This window comes from Chlorocebus sabaeus, chromosome 14 (assembly GCF_047675955.1).
Source record: "Chlorocebus sabaeus isolate Y175 chromosome 14, mChlSab1.0.hap1, whole genome shotgun sequence".
In the NCBI taxonomy this organism is placed as follows: domain Eukaryota; kingdom Metazoa; phylum Chordata; class Mammalia; order Primates; family Cercopithecidae; genus Chlorocebus; species Chlorocebus sabaeus.
Window position 1 is genome coordinate 60,686,664 of NC_132917.1, and position 23,052 is coordinate 60,709,715.

At 38.6% G+C, this 23,052-nt stretch overlaps 1 protein-coding gene across 1 annotated transcript in view; it reads left to right on the top strand.

Moving 5' to 3' along the window:
• The window catches only part of REL (REL proto-oncogene, NF-kB subunit), a 42,742-nt gene that overhangs the window by 3,047 nt on the left and 16,643 nt on the right, over window positions 1-23,052 (top strand). The window contains exons 2-4 of the mRNA XM_038006983.2: window positions 7,523-7,665; window positions 10,908-11,056; window positions 17,469-17,560. Coding sequence (XP_037862911.1) covers window positions 7,523-7,665; window positions 10,908-11,056; window positions 17,469-17,560 — 384 coding nt within the window. The remainder of the gene's footprint in view (window positions 1-7,522; window positions 7,666-10,907; window positions 11,057-17,468; window positions 17,561-23,052) is intronic.

Below are 23,052 nucleotides of genomic sequence, written 5' to 3' on the forward strand. Positions count from 1 at the left end.
TAAGTAAAATTAGATATTTTATGTCTGAATTTAAACCTTCTCATTGTTCCAGTAAAAAGAGCAAAATGTCTTTGTGTGGCATATAGCTTTGTTAACTAATAATTAGTGCTGTCTTTGGTAAAATGTTTTAAAATTTAGATAATTTATTTTTATTCACATTTTTCGTTAGTATGGTTCTTCTATGTCACACAATAGGAAGTACTGGAATGAATTGTTTTTGTAAACCTCACTTCTTACCAACTATTTGTAGTGTGAATTTCAAGAGAACTGTTATTTTTCTCGATTAAAGCGGGGAAATGGAAGTAAGTAAAGATGCAACTTAATCTTTAATAACAGGGCTGGAAGTTAGGAATGGATAGCTACAGCTAATGACTTCTTTTTTTAAGTAAAAGGCCACACATGAGCATGAATGTTTCAGAAATGCAACACTTGAAAAAATAGAAATAACAGTGGTGTTAAATAAGGTGACATATGATAGGCATAGATAAAGGGAATGAGTTAATGTAATGACTAGGGAGGAGCCAGACAATGAATCATAATTAGGAACATCTAGGTTATGCATTTTAAGGGACTCAGTTTCCTTTTGTTCCAACTTTCTCTCATCTGGGTTCTCTGAAAATGATTTTGTTTGTAGGCACATGACCCAAATATTGCATGGGATAAAATTGTTTTTCTGAAATTCATATTTATCTGGGCCTCCTCTATTTTTATTTTTAAAATAGAGGTGATTTGGTCTTGCCATTTGTTTTTAACTTTAATACCTGTATAATCTAGGACAGAATTTAAAATTTCTTTATTTTACCCTGGCATGTGCAAGAGTTTTTTCAAGACTTACCTTTTTACCCCCCATGGTAACAGAATCCCTATTGCCAGAATCTTTTACAGTTTTTACCTTGTGGTGCATGAATCAGTTGAATAACCATCTGAAAATTTCCTTTCTTTGATTCTGAAGGCCCAGTTGAAAGTCAGCTGATGTATTGGAGTAATGAAGTCAGCCTCATATATTGGAATAGCCTTTGGCTGATGAGAGACCTGGTTTGAGGAAAAAAATAGTAGATCTTATTTTCTTTTTCTCCAAACTTAGTAGAGGTGATATTTGGAAAAAGGTACATTGTTAGCTCCATTGGCTCCTTTAGGTCTTAGGCAAAGTCTGTCACCCAGGACCTTTATGAGAGACATGCAGTCTAGTCAGCTATTCTTAACTATGGTGTTGACACACTGGTGTGACAATCATTTGTGTGATGTGTTGCAAGAGTTCAAATATTTGTGTTGTAAATTATTTACTTTTTAAATAAATGAGAGCATTTGAAGGCTATTGCTGTATTGTCATTTTTCTTGCTTGCATTTGAATAAGGTTCTTTTTTGAGTGGGAGAGAAAAACAAGTTACGAGTAGCCAGAATTGCTTTGTCCAGATTGTTTCTCTCAATATGTGCATTGTTGCTTTCACTTCATGTTTTAAGGCAATTATTCTTAATCAGGAGTGTGTTAGAATTTCTTGGAAGGCTTTTTCAGAAACATGTATCTGGGCTTTAAAAACTTTGAAGATTTCTTTTTCTTTTAAACATCTCAAGTGGGGTAAGGACATACATGTTTTGAAAAAACTGCCTAAGTGATTCTGATGTTCATCCCCAGTATGAACTCTGTTCTAGGGATTTCTTTGGATCTAAATACTCATTTGGCTATACCAGGATGCATTATCTTCTTAAATTAAGTTGCATTTATTTTAGATTGCAGGTTATGTGCTGTATCAGTTATTACCTCCAGTTGCTTTTATGCTTGTTTTTTAAATTTGGCAGTGCCATATTAGTGTACCATTCATAATTCATTTTTCTTATAACCATATAATTTTCAACTTTAGTTTTATCATCTGTAAGTTGGGATAATAATTTCTATTGTTTTTCAAATGGAGATTAAAGTTAAGAGGATCAAATGAGAAATGTATATAAAGGGGTCTTTAAAAAGTGTTATAATTACAATAATTAACTTTTTGTTCTATATACTTGATGCTGGTTGCTCATTCTAGCAATAAGATGTTAGTTAATAATGTGTCTATTTCTGATAATTTATGATCCATTTAAACATTTATTTCAATGTAATTTTTTATCTTAAAAACTCATACTTTATTAGATAGGCACTATGTTTTAAAATAGCACTCTTTCTTGCCTAAGTGCAAATAAAAACATAAATATATCTTACAAACATTTTGACTGTATTTCAGATGTTATTCTGATGTATATTAGCCTTTTAAAATACTCTTCAGAATATAGGGGTCAGTCCCAACTTTGCATAGTATTGCTTAAAGAAAAATACAGTAATCAACTTGTTTAGAGCCAACTTTGGAGACGTTTTTGTGCTTTTCAAAACTGTGGCGATTTGAGGTTATCTTAATTAAGAGTACTTATTTTCCCTACAATTTCCTGATTTATATTTTACCCTCTTCCACTCCATAGATGACTACTTTTCAGCACATTTTATATTCAGGAAGAATGGCACTGCGCAAAGCACAGTACTGAGGAAGGAAATAACTAGTGCATTGTACCGATGCATTATATAAATGATTTATAGCTGGGAAGTTTTTTAAAAATCATAAACACAGATAAATCGAAATATGAATGAGTATGAGGAAATGCTGAGGTGTAGCAATCCTGGTACCTACAAAGCACTATTTTTTTTTTCCCTTGGTAGTGGAATCTAATTAAAAAATCTGACTAATCACGTACATGATTATTTAACGTTTCAGTAACTTGTATAAACAAAAGACCTTAAGATATTTTAGTCATTCATTCAATAGGTGTTTAATGAATATCTGTATACAAGGCACTGATGAGTAAAACACAATTTCTGCCTTCAAGTAGCTTGAAGAAATAAAACAAGTAGCTTTATCTCAAGAAGAAATAAGATGGTAAGTTTTCCCTAAATTACAGTTATTTGGAATAATTGCTATAAACAGAATACTATGGTAGTTTAAAGGAGGGGAGATTATTTCCAGCTAGGGGAATGTAGAACATTACAATATACTCTGTTACTTGGTTGTAATACTCTACATTCCCCCAGCTTGTTAATTTTTACCAATTAAGAGCTTCTGCAATAAGAAAAATAAATTCCAAGGATTTTAAATACCCAATATTATATGATAACCGATATTTATGTAATTTTTACTATTTAAAAATATTTTAATCTTTTCAACAACTACTTTTCTGTTCTTTTAATAGACATTTTAATAAACAATCCAAAGAAGTGTCTTGTAACCAATGAAATTTTGTTTTGTTTTTGTTTTTGGTTTTGGTTTTTTTGAGATGGAGTCTCGCTCTGTCACCCAGGCTAGAGTACAATAGTGCAATCTTGGCTCACTGCAGCCTCTGCCTCTTGGATTCAAGCAATTCTACTGCCTCAGTCTCCTAAGTAGCTGGGATTACAGGTGCCTGCCACCACATCCAGCTAATTTTTTGTATTTTTAGTAGAGATAGTGTTTCACCATGTTGACCAGGCTGGTCTGGAACTCCTGACCTCAAGTGATCCACCCACCTTGGCCTCCCAAAGTGCTGGGTTTACAGGTATGAGCCACCATGCCTAGCCTCAGTGAAATACTTGAATGCTCACTATGAACCTAGAATTTTAATTCATACTCTCCCCTCCCAAAGTTAAACACTTATCATTAACGATGTCAGTTTATTATATTTTATTATTATTTTTTGTTGTTGAGACAGAGTCTCGCTCTGTTGCCCAGGCTGGAGTGCAGTGGCGGGATCTCAGCTCACTGCAAGCTCCACCTCCCAGGTTTACGCCATTCTCCTGCCTCAGCCTCCCAAGTAGCTGGGACTACAGGTGCCCACCACCTCGCCCGGCTAGGTTTTTGTATTTTTTTAGTAGAGACGGGGTTTCACTGTGTTAGCCAGGATGGTCTCGATCTCCTGACCTCGTGATCCACCCGTCTCGGCCTTTCAAAGTGCTGGGATTACAGGCTTGAGCCACTGGGCCCGGCCAACGATGTCATTTTATATCAGTTTCCCACCAAGACACCTTTAAATAAGTAGTGGGCGGGGATTTATTTGGCTTTTACTTCAGCCACATAAATTATTTAAAATGTCACTTAAAAAGTAATGTTGATTTTAACAGTTTTTTTTTTTGTTTTTTGTTTTTTGTTTTTGAGACGGAGTCTCGCTGTGTCGCCCAGGCTGGAGTGCAGTGGCGCGATCTCGGCTCACTGCAAGCTCCGCCTCCTGGGTTTACGCCATTCTCCCGCCTCAGCCTCCGAGTAGCTGGGATTACAGGCGCCCGCCACCATGCCCGGCTAGTTTTTTGTATTTTTAGTAGAGACGGGGTTTCACCATGTTAGCCAGGATGGTCTCGATCTCCTGACCTCGTGATCCACCCGCCTCAGCCTCCCAAAGTGCTGGGATTACAGGCGTGAGCCACCGCGCCCGGCCATTTTTAACAGTTTTTAAGAGGAAAATATACTCTTTCTTAAATACTCCTACAAGGATATATAAGGGTATGAAATATTTGAAATTGCAGCCAGGCGCAGTGGCTCACATCTGTAATCCCAGCACTTTGGGAGGCCGAGGTGGGCGGATCACGAGGTCAGGAGATCGAGACCACGGTGAAACCTCGTCTCTACTAAAAATACAAAAAACTAGCCAGGTATAGCCGGCGTGGTGGTGGGCGCCTGTAGTCCCAGCTACTCGGGAGGCTGAGGCAGGAGAATGGCGTGAACACGGGAGGCGGAGCTTGCAGTGAGGCGAGATCACGCCACTGCACTCCAGCCTGGGTGACAGAGCGAGACTAAGTCTCAAAAAAAAAAAAAAATTGAAATTACAGTATGAATTTGAAGTATTTGAAATATGCAAGGATAAAATTGTGAAATACTCATCTGCATATCTTACGTTTTTGAGTAAAACTGAAATAAGGATTATGTATGGGTTAAAGTCAGTTTTCTCTGGCTCTTCATCTTTTGAATAAACAAATAGGTAGTAGATTCAAGCACAGGGAGTTTGCACCATACAGAATAAAATTGAAAGTAATGGTAATACTTTATTTAGTAACCCAAAGTAGAAGCCATGGAACCATCAATGATTCTTTAATTTCTGAGCCATCAGTGATTTTTTAAATTTCTCTTAACCCTAATGTTCAGGCACCAGGTGCTGTCAATTTTATCTTTTAAATAATCTTTCATTCCTTTTATCACTGCCATATATCAGACATACTGTCATCATTGCCCACATTATTATAGTGGTCTCTAAACTGATCACGTTGCTTTCTTTTTTCTGTCTGCTGTGAGTAAAAATTTTTTTTTTTTTTTTTTTTTGAGACAGAGTCTTGCTCTGTTGCCCAGGCTGGAGTGCAGTGGCTGATCTCGGCTGACTGCAACCTCCGCCTCGCGGGTTCACACCATTCTGCTGCCTCAGCCTCCTGAGTAGCTGGGACTACAGGCGTCCACCACCACGCCCGGCTAATTTTTTTTATATGTTTAGTAGAGACGGGGTTTCACCGTGTTAGCCAGGATGGTCTCGATCTCCTGACCTCGTGATCTACCCGCCTCGGCCTCCCAAAGTGCTGGGATTACAGGCGTGAGCCACTGTGCCCCGCTTAAAATTTTTACTCTAAAACGTAAATATGATCATGTGATTTGCCTGCATCAAATTATTCATTGATTTCATCACACATAAAATGAAATCCACATTGCCAAGTGTGCTCTGACTTTTAGTTCGCTTTCTAAGAGAGGAAGTGTATTCCACTTACGAACATTGGTGATTCTTAAATAAACCCTCCTCTGTGGACACATTGTTCCCCTTTCCCTAGAATACCTACCTTTTTCCTCTTTATTTCCCCCACTCTTTTGCTTCATTAACCACTCTTTTTCCACTGACACAGTTGGGCATTCCTGACTCTTCCGCTCTTATTTCCACAGAATTTTGTTAGTGCTTTCCTTCCTTCTGCAGTCTAATAATATGTGTTGTTTGCCTTGCTCTTCTGTAAGGTCCTTTAGAGTGACAGTTGTGATGCCACCATGGTATCACTAAATCATTGTTATCAAGAAAGCATCTGAAATAATAGACACCATTTATTGAACGTATATGTAGATATGACACTTGGTAAGAATTTAGCACGTATAACTTCACAACAACCCAATGAGGTAGGTGCTATTATGATTATTCCTATTTTACAAAGGCGGAAACTAAGATATTTTAATTTTAATAACTTTTCCGTGGTCTTACTGTTAGGAAGTAGCTGGGGTAGGATTCCAGAGGCCTCTTCTTCATACTGTTCTGATATGGCCCACTGTGTTACCATTTCTCAGGATTACTTGCATTCTAACAGGAGAAGCCTTAGTCAGCACTAAACTGATTAAGGGACCTCCCTTTTTTTTTTAATGGAAAACATCTTCACACCCCTATTAACTCCCCTACTTGCAAGTACAGTTGAGTGTCTATTTACCTTTTCCCCCACAATTTGGATAATAAAAAACAGTAAAGTTACATATATTTTAAATAACTTTATTGACATATTGACATATAATTTATGTACAACAAACTGCACTTTTAAAGTATGCAATTTGATAATTTTTGACATACGTATACAACCTTGGAATCATCATCACAAGATAATTAACATGTCCATTGTCCCCCCTGCCTTTCCTATCCACCATATATCCCTGTTCTTAGGCAACCAGTGATCTGCTATTGTTCATTGTATGTTACTTTACATATCCTAGAGTTTCATATAAATGGAATCATGCAGTATGTGCTCTTCTGGTCTAACTTCTTTCACTCAGCATAATGATTTTGAGAGTCATCCATGTTATATGTATCAGCAATTCATTCGCAGATGCTTATTTTGAATTTTAGTTATTATAGAAAGTAAATAATTTTTTTTCTCTGTTGTATCTTTAGAAAAGGTTTACATGGGACTGATGACACATTCTTTGAGCCTTAAGTCCCTCCTGGGGCTTGTTTTGATATACTATGTGTAAGTCCTTTAACATTTGAATGGAGATAGAAAAAACTTACATATGCTTCTGCAGGGATTTAAATGCATTTTCATTTTCAGTGAATGGTCTTTTCATTCAGTATTATGAATATGATGTAAAATCAAGCAGTTAAATACATTTAACTCACTTTAGGAGTGTAATATTTTACTTCTGAGTACTATCTTCTTTACCCTTCTTGGGGAATCTTGGGGGAAACCCTTCTGCTAGGTCTCACGTGGGAGGTGGATATCTCTGAAGTGGTTATCTCAGAAGTTCATATTGACGTTAGCTATAGATATTAAGCTATAAAGTGCTAACCAATCAATATGGTTTGAATGACTTGTTTTGACACTACATAGGGACTCAATCTGAATGGGAAAAAAAGGTGCCTCTCCCAGTCAATCTCCAAGATAACATTTCAACCTTGTTATTTAATGTTAGGAGGAAAAAAATCTTTATTTTAGTCTGCTGTTATGAAAAAACAGACGTGTTAAAATCCATTATTAATTGCTATATTAATCTCACTGACCTCCTCCTTTTAAAAAACTTTTCAGGTGCGTATAACCCGTATATAGAGATAATTGAACAACCCAGGCAGAGGGGAATGCGTTTTAGATACAAATGTGAAGGGCGATCAGCGGGCAGCATTCCAGGGGAGCACAGCACAGACAACAACCGAACATACCCTTCTATCCAGGTAATAGACCCTTCTTCTATGTCTATCTCGCTATTAGTTGCTTCATATATTAGCTATAGCAATTATTTTAAAGGGACAGTTTCTTAACAATCATCTCCACAGTTTTGTCTTTTTTTTTTTCCTTTTTTTTTTTTCTAAATGGATCTGTTAAAAAGACATCTATTAGATAGATGTCTAAGGACATCTCTTAAATATAATATGGAGTCTTCCCCACTGCAGATAGTTATATGGTGCTGTGTATTAACCTAAGTAGAGCGACTCATAATGTTTAGTCACTCTACTTAGGTTAATACACAGCACCAGGCCGGGCGCGGTGGCTCAAGCCTGTAATCCCAGCACTTTGGGAGGCCGAGACGGGCGAATCACTAGGTCAGGAGATCGAGACCATCCTGGCTAACATGGTGAAACCCCGTCTCTACTAAAAAATACAAAAAACTAGCCAGGTGAGGTGGCGGGCGCCTGTAGTCCCAGCTACTCGGGAGGCTGAGGCAGGAGAATGGTGTAAACCCGGGAGGCGGAGCTTGCAGTGAGCTGAGATCTGGCCACTGCACTCCAGCCTGGATGACAGAGCCAGACTCCGTCTCAAAAAAAAAAAAAAAAAAAAAAATACACAGCACCATATAGCTATCTGCAGTGGGGACAGTTGGCAGCTTTTGGATCATGTTCTTTTTCATGGAACACAAAGATAATAAGGAAAACCCATTTTCTACAGAGGTGAGTGATACTATTCTGTAGATTAAACATAGGTTTGATAACTCAATCATAATTCTTCTTGGCTAGTCTTAGGGCTAGAACATTTTTTTGTCCTTTTTCTTACCTTTGTTGCTTGTCTCTGATTCTCTGGGTCATTGACTGATTTGAAATACCACTTTATAAATGTAGTTTTCTCACATTAGCATAAATTTTTAAAAGCTTTCGACTAAAAATGACTTTGGTAAACATACTAATAGTTATAAGATGTACTAAATTTATTTATTTATTTTTGAGATGGAGTTTCGTGCTTGTCGCCCAGGCTGGAGTGCAATGTCACAATCTTGGCTCACTGCAACCTCCACCTCCTGGGTTCAAGTGATTCTCCTGCCTCAGCCTACCGAGTAGCTGGGATTACAGGTGCCCACCACCACGCCCAGCTGATTTTTGTATTTTTTAGTAGAGGCAAGGTTTCACCATGTTGGCCAGGCTGATCTCGAACTCCTGACCTCAGGTGATCCACCCGTCTCGGCCTCCCAAAGCGTTGGGATTACAGGCATGAGCCACCGCGCCCGGCCAAGATGTACTAAATTTATTTACTTATTATATATTTATTATTATTTTTTTGAGACTGAGTCTCACTCTTTTGCCCAGGCTGTAGTGCAGTGTCACAATCTCTGCTCACTGCAAGTTCCACCTCCCGGGTTCACGCCATTCTCCTGCCTCAGCCTCCCGAGTAGCTGGGACTACAGGTGCCCACCACCACTGGTGCCTGGCTAATTTTTTTGCATTTTTAGTAGAAATGGGGTTTCACCATGTTAGCCAGGATAGGATGGTCTTGATCTCCTGACCTCGTGATCCACCCACCTCAGCCTCCCAAAGTGCTGGGATTACAGGTGTGAGCCACCACGCCCGGCCTATTTTTTATTTTTTTGAGACAGAGTTTCTCTCTGTTACCCAGGCTGGAGGGCAATGGCATGATCTTGGCTCACTGCAACCTCTGCCTCCCGGGTTCAAGTGATTCTCCTGTCTCAGCCTTCTGAGTAGCTGGGACTATAGGCGTGTGCCACCACACCCAGCTAATTTTTGTATTTTTAGTAGAGACGGGGTTTCACCGTGTTAGCCAGGATGGTCTCAATCTCCTGACCTCATGATCCGCTCACCTCGGTCTCCCAAAGTGCTGGGATTACAGGCGTGAGCCACTGCACCCAGCCCAATGTACTACATTTATATTTTCTATTTGTAAACTGTTTTTCATTTGAGTTTCAGTGAAGAGTTTATCCTTTAAATGCCAATTAAAAACTTGAATGGTAAAGTAGATTTTGAAAAGTGTTACTTTTTTTTTATTTGAAAAGTGTTACTTTTATCAACAGATCTTAATTCATTGTTTTATAACTAGATTATTTACAAAGTCTATTCTGTTGATGAACTTAAAGGGAATTGCTAAGTTATAGAATAAATCAGTGACAAAATTATATATTGAATTCCAGATTTCTATTTTTATCACATTTTTGGCAGTAGTATGGATTTGGGTTATCTAAGTCTTTTAAATGTTAAAATGGGTGAGATGCTAATAAAAAGGAACTAAGGAAATACTCTTTGGCCAGGTTTTTGAGTCATTTTTAAAGTTTTCTTCATAATTCATCTTATCCTATGCATCTCTAAAATATTTCTAAGATCTGTATTTTTACTATTCCAGTAGGTCCTAAACGCTTTACAGCTTGAGTTGTGTATTTGCCTACTTATAGTCTTGAGCAATTACCTTTACTTTCATACAGAAAGAAATGTAATACTTCCTGGTTACTTTCAAATTCTAATTCAAAATTATGGATTTTAGTTTCCTCTACCTCGTAAGCTACCCATTCTTACTTTACCTTGCTCCTTTGTGGTATGCTGGTTTTTGTATTCCCCGCTTTGTTCTTGCAAATTTACTAGCTTTCAAACTAAGCATTATTTCCTGTCCTCATTCCTCTTCCATGTTAAACTCTCCTTTTTACTCTGTGTTCTAAGATGTACTTTCTATGTGAAATTTGATGTTGTTAAACTCAATTTGATTTATTGCCTATTCTAGAGTGCACTTGGGGTATGCTTACTGAAAACATATTTTTGTGAAGTGAAATGTCACATATTAAGTAAAATGATCATATTTATGTGCTATCCTTTCCAGTATGGCTTAAATATATATTCAAGGAATGTTTATGGTATGACAGTACATTTAAGAGCTGGGCATTTAGTGACTTAACATCTGTTTTCTCATGTTCTATGATAAAATTTGGGTACAGTTTTACTTGTTTTGAAAGGAAAATTAAGCAGAGTCAAATGATATGACCAAATGAAATTAGGGCAGAAAATATGTCAAGAAGCTGAGTGGTAAGTTCTTCTATACTGGTATTCTCTGGAAAGTTTCATCTAAAGTGCAGATGTTTGTCAGTTGGACTTTATTTATTTAGTGCCAATTACATTATAATTAATGTAAATTGAACTCTCATTTAGTAGATCAGTTTCTAATGCGATCTATTTGGATCATATATTTAATTTCCCCTTTTTTTCAGATTATGAACTATTATGGAAAAGGAAAAGTGAGAATTACATTAGTAACAAAGAATGACCCATATAAACCTCATCCTCATGATTTAGTTGGAAAAGACTGCAGAGACGGCTACTATGAAGCGGAATTTGGACAAGAACGCAGACCTTTGTTGTAAGTACACAGTTACAGACATCTTCAGAAATAAGATAAGACATAGGATGTTCTGTTTCTTCTCCATGACAATCTGTTACTTTTTAGCAGAATAATTTTCTCATTCTACTTCTATTTACTATATTTTACACTTATATTTTTACTATTTGCATTAGAACTACCCTTTCATTCTTCATTAGTAGACACATCTTATGATGGTTAGCAGGAAGACATTTTTATTGTTATTAAAAGTAAACGTAAACTTATTGTATACTGTGATTTCCTTTCTTGGGGTGGACAGTTTTTGAAATAATTTTTCACTCTTTTTTTTTTTTTCAAGACGGAGTTTTGCTCTTGTTGCCTAGGCTAGAGTGCAGTGGCACAATCTTGGCTCACTGCAACCTCCACCTCCTGGGTTCAAGCGATTCTCCTGCCTCAACCTCCCGAGTAGCTGGGATTACAGGCATGCGCCACCACGCCTGGCTAATTTTTTTTGTATTTTTATTAGAGATGGGGTTTCTTCATGTTGTTCAGGCTGGTCTCGAACTCCCAACCTCAGATGATCTGCCTGCCTCTGCCTCCCAAAGTGTTGGGATTACAGACGTGGGCCACCGCGCCCGGCCTCTGTCTTTTCATTTATAGTTAACTTATTATTATTTTGAGACAGGGTCTCCCTCTGTTACCCAGGCTGAAGTGTAGTGGCATGATCTCGGCCCATTGCATCCTTCACCTCCAGACTCAAGCCATCTTCAGCCTCAGCCTCCTGAGTAGCTGGGACTATAGGCATGCACCACCATGCCCGGCTAATTTTTGTATTTTTTGTAGAGATTGGGTTTTGCTGTGTTGCCCAGGGTGGTCTTGAACTCCTGGACTCAAGCAGTCTTCCCACTTTGGCCTCCCAAAGTGCTTGGGATTACAGATGTGAGCCATTGTGCCACGCCCATTTACAGTTAACATAAAAATGCCTGGATGTGAGAAAAATCAACTGGAAAACTCTAGAGTTATTATTTAGAAAATGGCAGGTTATAGAATTAACATATAACAATAGTTCTAAGAGAAAAATAATCATGTAATATTTCATGATAGTGAGGCTACCAGAAGATGGGCCCATTCATCATGTTAGAATGTAAATTAATAAAGTCGTCTGGTAGGCAATTTAACTGCATAACAAAAGCCCGAAAAATATGAATGCCTCTTGAGCCAGCCATTCCACTTATAGGAGTTTAGCCTCAGAAAATAATTACGTGTACTCAGACATTATGCTCTAATGCTGTTCATTGCAGTTCTCTTTTTAATGGCAAAAAGCTAGAAGCAATTCAAATAGTAAGCAAAGGGGATTAATTAAATAAACTGATACATTCATGCAATGTACTCCTGTACAGCCTTAAAAATCATATTGCCAATATGTCTATTGGTATGTAAAGATAGTCACAATATATTAGATAAATAGGTTTTCTGTTTTTTGGTTTTTTTGTTTTTGTGTTTGAGACAGAGTCTTGCTTTGTTGCCCAGGCTGCAGTGCAGTGGTGTGATTTTGGCTCACTGCAGCCTCCACCTCCCTGGTTCAAGCGATTCTCCTGCCTGAGCCTCCTATGTTAGCTGGTATTACAGGCATGTGCCACCACGCCCAGCTAATTTTTTGGTATTTTTATTAGAGACAGGGTTTCACCATGTTGACTGGGCTGGTCTCGAATTCCTGACCTCAGGTGATCCACCTGCCTCAGCCTCCCAAAGTACTGGGATTACAAGCATGAGCCACGTTGCCTGGCCAGATAAATAGGTTTTAAAACGATATGTAAAGAATAATACTATTTTCGTTTAAGATAAATTTATACATATATATGATGTATATATGTTAATACTAAGGTATTAGTAGTTGTCTGGCTGGGTAAGATTGTAGGGTTTTATGTTTTTCTTTTAACTTATATTTTATAATTCATTTTTGTAATGAACATGTGTTGGCTTTTGGGGAAAAATGAACTAATTACAACAGAAAAGAGGTTCATAGTCTCTACATATATTAGTAATAACCATTTAGAAAAAAATGCTTTAAATGCTCCTCTAACAATAACACAAAATGTCTAGTATTATACACACTTGGCAAATATTTGTCTATATTACTTGACCTTCCAACAACATTTTACACTGTGATCACTCTTTACCTGAAATATTTTTATTCCTTATTTTCTGTGAAAACAAACTTCCGTTTTACTTCCTGGTTTTCTGGCTGTTCTTTCTTAGTTACAGGCAGTTAAATTTTTGGATCATCTTACTTACTGTCCTAATAATGCTCTTTATGGCTGTTCCATCTCTCTCCCCAATTCAGGATCCCATTAAGGATTACACACTATAGGTAGCATTATATTTAACATGAATAACATGAATAATATTTTCATGTTAACATGAAACATTTTGAGCAAGAAATCTATAGAAGTGATGCAGTATAATTCTCAAAATATTCCTTCAGTTTTTTACATTATTAGCTATATTATCTTGGCATTCTATTATAAAGAAGAACTTTCCCTTCCTCTCTTTCTCCATTTAAAAAGTATCACTGTAAACTCATGCATTCTTGTATTTAATGTATTATAGTTATTGTTATTCTTTTGATTTTCAAATTGACCCAGATTTGATTAATGCAAGCCTCTTCAAACTGTCTCCTGTGTTTTTTTGATATGTCTTCATCTTTCTTTGAGCACTTTTTTACTTTCTGACAAAACAAAATGTTCAAGACTTGTGCTTTTCTTTTTTGAGACAGAGCCTCGCTCTGTTGCCCAGGCTGGAGTGCAGTGGTGCGATCTCGCCTCACTGCAACCTCCCCCTTCCGAGTTCATGTGATTTTTGTGCCTTGGCCTCCCAAGTAGCTGGGATTACCAGCCTGCACCACCATATTCAGGTAATTTTTGTATTTTTAGTAGATACAGGGTTTCATCACGTTGGCCAGGCTTGTCTCAAACTCCTGACCTCAATGATCCTCCTGCCTCAGCCTCCCAAAATGCTGGGATTACAGGCATGAGCCACCATGCCTGGCCATCTTGTGCTTTGTTTGCCCAGCCATGAAGCTATCAGCTTTTTCCAGAGATTCTTGGTTCCTTTTGGTGGGGAATGGTATTTAGTCTGATTGCCTTCTCAACATATTCCCTTAAATGTCTCAAAAGTACCTTAAGTAGCCAGGCACAGTGCCCAATGCTTGTAGTTACAGCTACTCAGGAGGCTGAAGCAGGAGGATTGCTTGAGCCCAGGAGTTTGAGTCCAGCCTGGGCAACATAGCGAGATCTTATCTCTTAAAAAAAAAAAAAAAAAAAAAAAAAAAAAAAGCACTTCAAATAGAATATGCCCCAAACCATGATTTTACTGTGATCATCTCTCTTTCCCCTCATAATTGGTCTTGTTCCAATGTGCCATGTGTTAGTGATTGCTATGAAAGGCCTATAGGTGTCATCTCTGGCATTCCTCATCCAGGTGTACACGTTGAATCTACTAACAATTACTTTCTCAAGCGGTTCTGAATCTATCCACTTCACTCAGTGAAATCATCACCGTCATACTACCACTATAGTCTAAACCGGGGCTGCTGGAATAACCTGACTGGTCTTGCATCAACCATTTTGTACCTTTTCCAAACCTTCTATCTTTCCTCACTTTAGCCAGAGTGATCTTATGGAATTCCACATACAAATGGAATTGTCTCTCCCTTGCTTAAAACATTTTAATGGGTTTGTTTGGCTCTTGGAATAAAGACAGCATTTCTTCTATATCCTGTAAGGCCCACATGACCCACCTGTATTTCTAGCCTTCTATTAAACTCTACTTTCCTTAATTTTTACACTCCACTCACAAAGCCTTCCTTTAGTTTCCTGTTTCCTCCTCCAGTGCTCTTCTATAGGGGTCTTTGTGTGACCTGTTCCTTTTGCCTGGAAGTCTCTTCTGTTCCATCATAGGCTCCCATAACATCATGTATACTTCCTTCATAAAACTTGTTATGATTGCAGTTTAGCATTTATGTATGCGTGATTATTTAATGTATATCTGCTTCACTAGACCAGAGACTACCAGACTTTTTCTGTAAAGTACTAGATAGTAAATATTTGGGGTTTTGCAAGCTGTATGGTCTCTGTTGCTCAGCTGTGCTGTTGTAGCATGAAAGCGGCCATAGATAATATTTAACATCAGTTTGGCTGTGTTCCAATAAAACTTTATGTGCAAAGACAGACAAGATGCTGGATTTGGTCGATGAGTTAGTTTGCCAACCTTTCCACTAGACTGTAAGCTTCTTGAGGAAAGGGATTGTATATCCCCATTACTTTGCAGAGTTTTTGGTATATAGTACGAACCCCAAAACTTGTTGAATGTCTGTGAATGAATGAATGAAAAATTGATTCAAACAATCTCTTGATCCTTCATTTCAGAATTTCAAAAACTACCACCACCTCTAATATTCTGTGACTAGCAGTCAAATATGAGATTATCCAGATGAAACAAAATGAAGTAATATAAATATATTAATATGAAGAATTCTATAAAATCTTTTGCCAAAGAAAAAGAATCAAACCAAGAATCTTTCAAAGAAGTGGAATACTTTTGAGGAAGAGGATTATAGTTCCTAGATTTCAAGAAAGGATTAAGAATTCAAGCTTTAGCCGACCAAGCATAGTGGCCCATCCCTATAATCTTAGCACTTTGGGAGGCTGAGGCAGGCAGATTGCTTGAGTCCAGGAGCTTGAGACCAGCCTGGGCAACATGGTGAAACCCTTACTCTAGAAAAATACAAAAATTGGCTGGGTAGAGTGTAATGTACCTGTAGTCCAGCTACTCAGGAGACAGAGGTGGGAGGATCACCTGAGCCTGGGAGGTGGAGGTTGCAGTGAGCTGTTATGGTGCCACTGCACTCCAGCCTGGGTGGCCGAGTGAGATCATCTCAAAAAAAATTTTTTTTTTAAGATTTATTTTTGTAGTTATTGGAGGCAGAGGAAGGAAATGTGAGATATTTTAGGTGCTAGCAAAATTGTAAGTGTGTTGAATGTGAAGAGCATGAACATAAGACAGCATGAGCATGGAGACAGGCAGACAAAGTAGCCTCTAGTTGCAAGTGTCATGTGAAGTTTGAACAATAGTAATGTTATTATAATTGAGTTTTGCTTCCTTATTCACACCCACCCAATTTTACTGATGTCATGGTTTTTCCATGTGGGAACAAATATGACTGATGGTGGTGGGGGAGTTCCCCCTACCATCATCTGTGCTACACATATGCAAATTAGTAATATTTGTAGCTATTGGGAAGTTTTTCATAAATGACATTTTGAAACTTGTTAAATATTATTGTTAGCATTAAAATTCTTTCTAATAAAAAAATTTTAGTAATTTTTTGTGATGAGTGGCTATAACTTTATATGGCACAAAACATATTCTACTGCTAGTAACAGTGAATTCAGGGCTCAAAAGGCAAATCTCTGTGGAGCTAGGCAAACAGCATAAATGAGTGGTGTGGGTCAAGTGTAGGAGGACTAACAGGCACTGTAGCAAACTGAAGAGCCCTGCATAAATGGGGTTCAGTCCCTAGCCTGTTGTTTCTGTGCCAACCTAGTATTGCAAGGTCTTTAACATGTACAAGAGAAGCCAGAAATCCAGATATTCATATGCAATTACCTGATTTCTAAATGTAGATAATCTGTGCAGATTTTTAAAAATATAGGCAACACTTTTGTGGGCCTAGCAAAACATAGGTGTGAACTCCAACCTGTGAACATCTTTTTACAGCTTTTGCTTTGCGTTATCAAACATACAGACTCTATTGATTTGATGCCGAATTTGGGAGGTAAATTTTACCATTTGGTATTGCTTTACTGTTAATCTATATTTTGGTATGTTTGACATAGGCATATTAGTAAGATGTAATTGTAAAACACTGTATGTTAAAATGATATAGTATATATCATTTTAACAGTTCTTAGAAGTACAACCCCACTTTTTTTTTTTTTTTTTGAGACGGAGTTTTGCTCTTGCTGCCCAGGCTGGAGCGCAATGGCGTGATCTCAGCTCACTGCAACCTCTGCCTCCCGGGCTCAAGCGATTCTCCTGCCTCAGCCTCCCGAGTAGCTGAGATTACAAGCATGTGCCACTATGGCCGGCTAATTTTGTATTTTTAGTAGAGACGGGGTTTCTCCATGTTGGTCAGGCTGGTCTCGAACTCCTGACCTCAGGTGATCCACCCGCCTTGGCCTCCCAAAGTGCTGGGATTACAGGCATGCCACGCACCCAGCCATATAAACCTACTTCTTACTCTCTGATCTTTATTAAGGGCAATTGGAAGCACATTCATGCTTTGGTATGTCCAGCTGACAGCATGATAACTTCAGTATTGGTATGTTTGCTTTTTGCAGTATTCCATGTGTTTATAATGCAGTTTTGAATATTGTTTTTTTCCTCCTAGTTTCCAAAATCTGGGTATTCGATGTGTGAAGAAAAAAGAAGTAAAAGAAGCTATTATTTCAAGAATAAAGGCAGGAATCAATCCATTCAATGGTAAGTATGTTTGATAAAATCATTTCTCTTTATTTGGGTGTTGATTTCTATTTATTTTTTCTTCCCCCCGCCTTTTTTTTTTTTTTTTTTTGAGACGGAATTTTGCTCTTGTCACCAGGCTGGAGCGCAATGGCACGATCTCAGCTCACTGCAACCTCCATCTCCCAGGTTCAAGCGATTCTCCTGCCTCAGCCTCCGAAGTAGCTGGGATTACAGGCGCCCACCATCACACCCAGCTAATTTTTGTATTTTAAGTAGAGATGGGGTTTCACCATGTTAGCCAGGCTGGTATCGAACACCTGACATCAGGTGATCTACCCGCTTCAGCATCCCAAAGTGCTGGGATTACAGGCCTGAGCCATCGTGCCCAGCTATTTATATCTTGAACCTGTGTTTTAAGTTCTGTGTTTACTTTTCTACTTGTTGACTTATACCTGTATCTGAGGAATGAAGTATACTATTTAAAATAGTTTCTTCACAGTTGTTGAAAAAAAATCTTACGCACACAGAGGTTTTCGGTATTGTTGGAGAGTGTCACTGTTTTATATAATAAAACTTCAAAATGTTGTGATCCTTTCTGAATGTGGCCTTCCTTATGCCACTTCCAGCCGACAACATACTCTCCCCCTTTTGAATGTTAAATAGGCACTGTGTTTATAAGGTATTGGAGTGCATTTAGCTCAAGGGTATATTCGCCAGTAAGATTTAATCCCAATGTGGAAGAAGAAGCATAGAGATAATAGATACCACACAAAGTATTTTCATAGCATATTTGTGTATATGTTTATCTACTGTTTAGTGAATTTTATTGAGGATAGCATTTATTAAGTATTTATACTTATAGTACTATCTGCCTTGTGCTATAGGTATAAATACTTCCTGTTACTGGTAAGCTGTCTGTATTGTTTGAGTAGGTAAGTACTACCACAGTAGATGCTGGCATCCTATACTTAGAGTAGCCTCCATTCTGAAGTCTTCTGCAGCTACTTAAATATGCAGAAGTCAGGAATTAATTGACTATAATATTTTCAAAGAATATATTTCTTGGTCATATTTAAGACATCCTTATACTGGTGGTTTGTATTTTTCCTGGATGTATAAAAATAATTTAAGAGCTATGTTGATAATTTAAGGAATATATTCACAGATAATTACTGTTTTATGAGCCATAAGATCTGCATCTCTTTTCTCTAGGTTTTATTTTTCATACTATTTAGTATAAAGCTGAAAGTAAAAGTCCCCTTCTTCACTTCCAGCCTTAGCAGGGGAGACTGCTATTAAGTTTGACATATATTTTTCTAGAATTTTCTTTATACATATTTAGTTATATGTAGAAATATATATTTTATATAAAAGGAATCATGCTGTATATCCTATTCTACTCTTTCATTTTTTTCCACTCAGGAATATACCTTAAACTTTCCGCGTCAGTACTTACAAATCTTTTTATTTTTTTTCAACAGAGTATTTTATTGTTTGGGTAGAACATAATTTGTTTATTTAGTCATCTTTTTTTTTTTTTTCTTTTGAGGTAGTCTTGTTCTGTCACCCAGGATGGAGTGCAGTGATGTGATCACAGATCACTGCAGCGTTGACATCCTGGGCTCAAGCAATCATCCCACCTCAGCCTCCTGGGTAGTTGGCACACCACCATGCCCAGCTAGTTTTTGTATTTTTTGTAGAGACAGGGTCTCGCCATGTTTCCCAGGCTGGTCTCAGAACTTCTGAGCTCAGCAATCCACTTGCCTCGGCCTCCTGAAGTGCTGGGATTACAGGCATGAGCCTCTGCACCCGGTCTATTTAGCCTTCTATTAATGAACATTTATGTTGTTTTCATTTTGTTTTAAAAGCTCCACTGAACATACACTTTGAGCTCTTGTGTGATTATTTCCCTAGGATAAATTTTTGGAAATGGAAAATTTCTGGGTCAAGAGTATGCTCATTTAAAATTGTGAATCATTGCCAAATTAATAGGCCAGACTTTTAAATTAAAGAGGCAGATAAGTCTAGATGCAACATAAAACAAGGAAATTATAAGTGATAGCTGTCATTTATTAAGCACTTCTTGTATGTCAGGGAGTAAACATTAGTGCTTTATGTACACTATTTTAAATTTAATCGTTGGAACAATTCTGCTTTATGGAAGAGAATACCAAGGCTTTTGTTATTTAACTGTCCCAAATCATGCTGCAAATATAAGTGGCAGACCTGGGATTCATATACAGGTTCCTTGACTCCAGTGATAAAAGGTTAAAAAGGAAGATGTTGTCTGTGGAGTTTCTTTTTCTTAGTTTTGGCAGTTCAGAATCAGTCATGTTTTTTGAGATGCCTGGGCTGGAGTGCAGTGATGTGATCACAGCTCACTGCAGCATTGATCTCCCAGGCTCAGGTGATTCTCCCACCTCAGCCTCCCAAGTAGCTGGGACTACAGGTGTGCATCACCATGCCCAGCTAATTTTTTTTTTTTTTTTTTTGAGACAGAGTCTCACCCTGTCACCCAGGCTGGAGTGCAGTATCACAGTCTCGGCTCGCTGCAACCCCCACCTCCTGGATTCAAGCAATTCTTGTGCCTCAGCCTCTCGAGTAGCTAGAATTATAGACGTGTACTATGCCTGGCTAATTTTTGTATTTTTAGTAGACACAGGGTTTCACCATGTCGGCCAGCCTGGTCTTGAACTCCCGACCTCAAGTGATCCTCCTGCCTCGGCCTCCCAAAGTGTTGGGATTACAGGTGTTACCCACCATGCCCAGCAAGAGTTTTTGTATTTTTTGTAGAGATGGGTTTTGCCATATTCCCCAGGCTGGTTTCAGACTCCTGGGCTCCAGTGATCCACCTGTCTCTGCCTTGCAAAGTGCTAGGATTACAGGTGTGAGCCACTGAGCCCGACTCAGGCATGATAATTAATAGTGAATACTCATAATGGCACTTAAAATAGTTCTTGATAGATAGTAAGTGCTTTATTTTATTTCATTTAATGCTTATAACAACCTACGAAATAGGTACTATTTTTAACTCAATTTTATAAATAAGAAAATGGAAGCATAGAAAAGTTAACTCAGGCCTGTAATCCCAGCACTTTGGGAGGCCAAGGAGGGTGGATCACGAGATCAGGAGTTCGAGACCAGCCTGACCAACGTGGTGAAACCTCATCTCTACTAAAAATACAAAAAATTAGCTGGACGTGGTGGCATGCGCCTGTAGTCCCAGCTACTTGGGAGGCTGAGGCAGGAGAATTGCTTGAACCCAGGAGGTGAAGGTTGCAGTGAGCCGAGATTGTGCCACTGCACTCCAGCCTGGGCGACAGAACGAGACTCTGTCTCAATTAAAAAAAAAAAAAAATTAGCCGGGCGTGGTGGTGCACATCTGTAATCCCAGCTACTCAGGAGGCTGAGGCAGAAGAATTGCTTGAACCCAGGAGGCGGAGGTTGTGGTGAGCTGAGATCGCGCCATTGAACTCTAACCTGGGCAACAAGAGTGAAAGTCCGTCTCAAAAAAAAAAAATTGATTATTAAAAAAATAAAATAAGTAGGCCAGGCACGGTGGCTTACGCCTATAATCCCAGCACTTTGGGAGACCAAGGTGGAGAGGATTGCTTGAGCCCAGGAGTTTGAGACCAGCCTAGGCAATATGGTGAAACCCCATCTCTACAAAAGAAATGTTTTAATTAACCAGATGCAGTGGCACGCAGCTGTGGTCTTAGCTACTCAGGAGGCTGAGGTAGGAAAACTGCTTCAGCCTGGGAGGTCAAGCCTGCAGTGAACAGTGTTCTCACTATTGCACTTCAGCCTGGGTGACAGAACGAGACCCCATCTCTAAGCAAAGAAAAGGAAAGTAATTTGTTCAAGGTTATGTAGCTGATGAGTGGTAGCGCTAGGATTTGAACACAGGGAGCCTGGCTCTAAGGTCATGCTTTTAACAGCTCTGCCATGCTGCCTGGATGAATATTGATTTGGGGAAGGAACAATTCTGCCAGTTAATCCTTCCCACTATTTATGTTTTCTGTTGTTGTTTACTTGTTTTTAAAACATTCATTCCTTCCCAAGCACTTCAGTGGTTCTCAATTTGAATGTGCATAGGAATATCTTAGTACTTGTTAAAAATGTAGATTTCAGGCCTTACTTCCACTAATTAGATAGGGCTGGTATGGGTCCTGGGAATCTGCATTTTAAAAAACATTTTTAAAATAATAACTTATCTGAGTCACATGGCACCAAAGTGTGTTAGCAGCTAGAAGTATCTGTTCAGGTCTGCAGCAGCCCCAATTCTTGCCTCCTCAGGAGACAGAAGGAGAGACTGAGACAAGCTTTAGAGCAGGAGTGAAAGTTTATTAAAAAGCTTTAGAGCAGGAAAGGAAGAAAAGTACACTTGGAAGAGGGCCAAGCAGGTGACTTGAAAGACAGGTGTGCTGGGAATCTGCATTTTAACAAACATCTAGATCAGTATTTCTTAACTCTTTGACTGTGACCCACAGTAAGAAATAGATTTTATTTTTCAGCTCAATATATATACATACACCACACCCTTAGGACAACGATACCCTGTGTATTAGTCCGTTTTCACTCTGCTGATAAAGACATACCTGAGAATGGGAAGAAAAAGAAGTTTAATTGGACTTACAGTTTCCACATGGCTGGGGAGGCCTCAGTATCATGGCAGGAGGTGAAAGGCACTTCTTACATGGCGGCAGCAAGAGAAAATGAGGAAAATGCAAAAGCAGAAACCCCTGATAAAACCATCATATCTTGTGAGACTTATTCACTACCACGAGAGCAGTATGGGGGAACCACCCTGATGATTCAGATTATCTCCCACTGGGTCCCTCCCACAACGCATGAGAGTTATGGGAGTACAATTCAAGATGAGATTTGGGTGGAGACACAGAGCCAAACCATATCACCCTACTACATGCAGTGTTCTCTATTCTATTCTGTACCTTTCCTTTCCCTTCTTTTTCTTTCCCTCTTGCTTTGTTAGTGCTTACCCAGCCCACTAAATTAATTTTACAGTCAGTGGTTCCCAAACTACAATTTGAAAATCTCTATCTCAGATGATTCTGATGCAAGTGATCCACAGAGTCTACTTTGAGGAACTTTGATCTGATCTACATGCTGAATTCAGCTTCTCAAGTATGGCATTTAAAGCCTTTCATAATCTGGAAGCCTTGCTTTCCATTCTGTCTTTCATTCTGTACCTCAGCTTCCTACCCCACCTTCCTCTACCACTGAGTGCACACATGCACGTAACTTGTTTCTGCCATTCTGAACTATCTGCACCATTAGAAGAGCCATGTTCTTTCTTGCCTCTGTGCTTTTATACGTAAGTTCCTTTGCATGAAATACCCTGATCTGCCTGGTGAATTTTTCTTACTCATCCTCCAAGTTTAAGGATCACGTCCTATTTAAAGCCTTCCCTGACCTTTACTCTGTTTTCCCAAAGTACCTGTATATATATATACAACCTTGGCTCACCGCAACCTCTGTCTCCCAGGTTC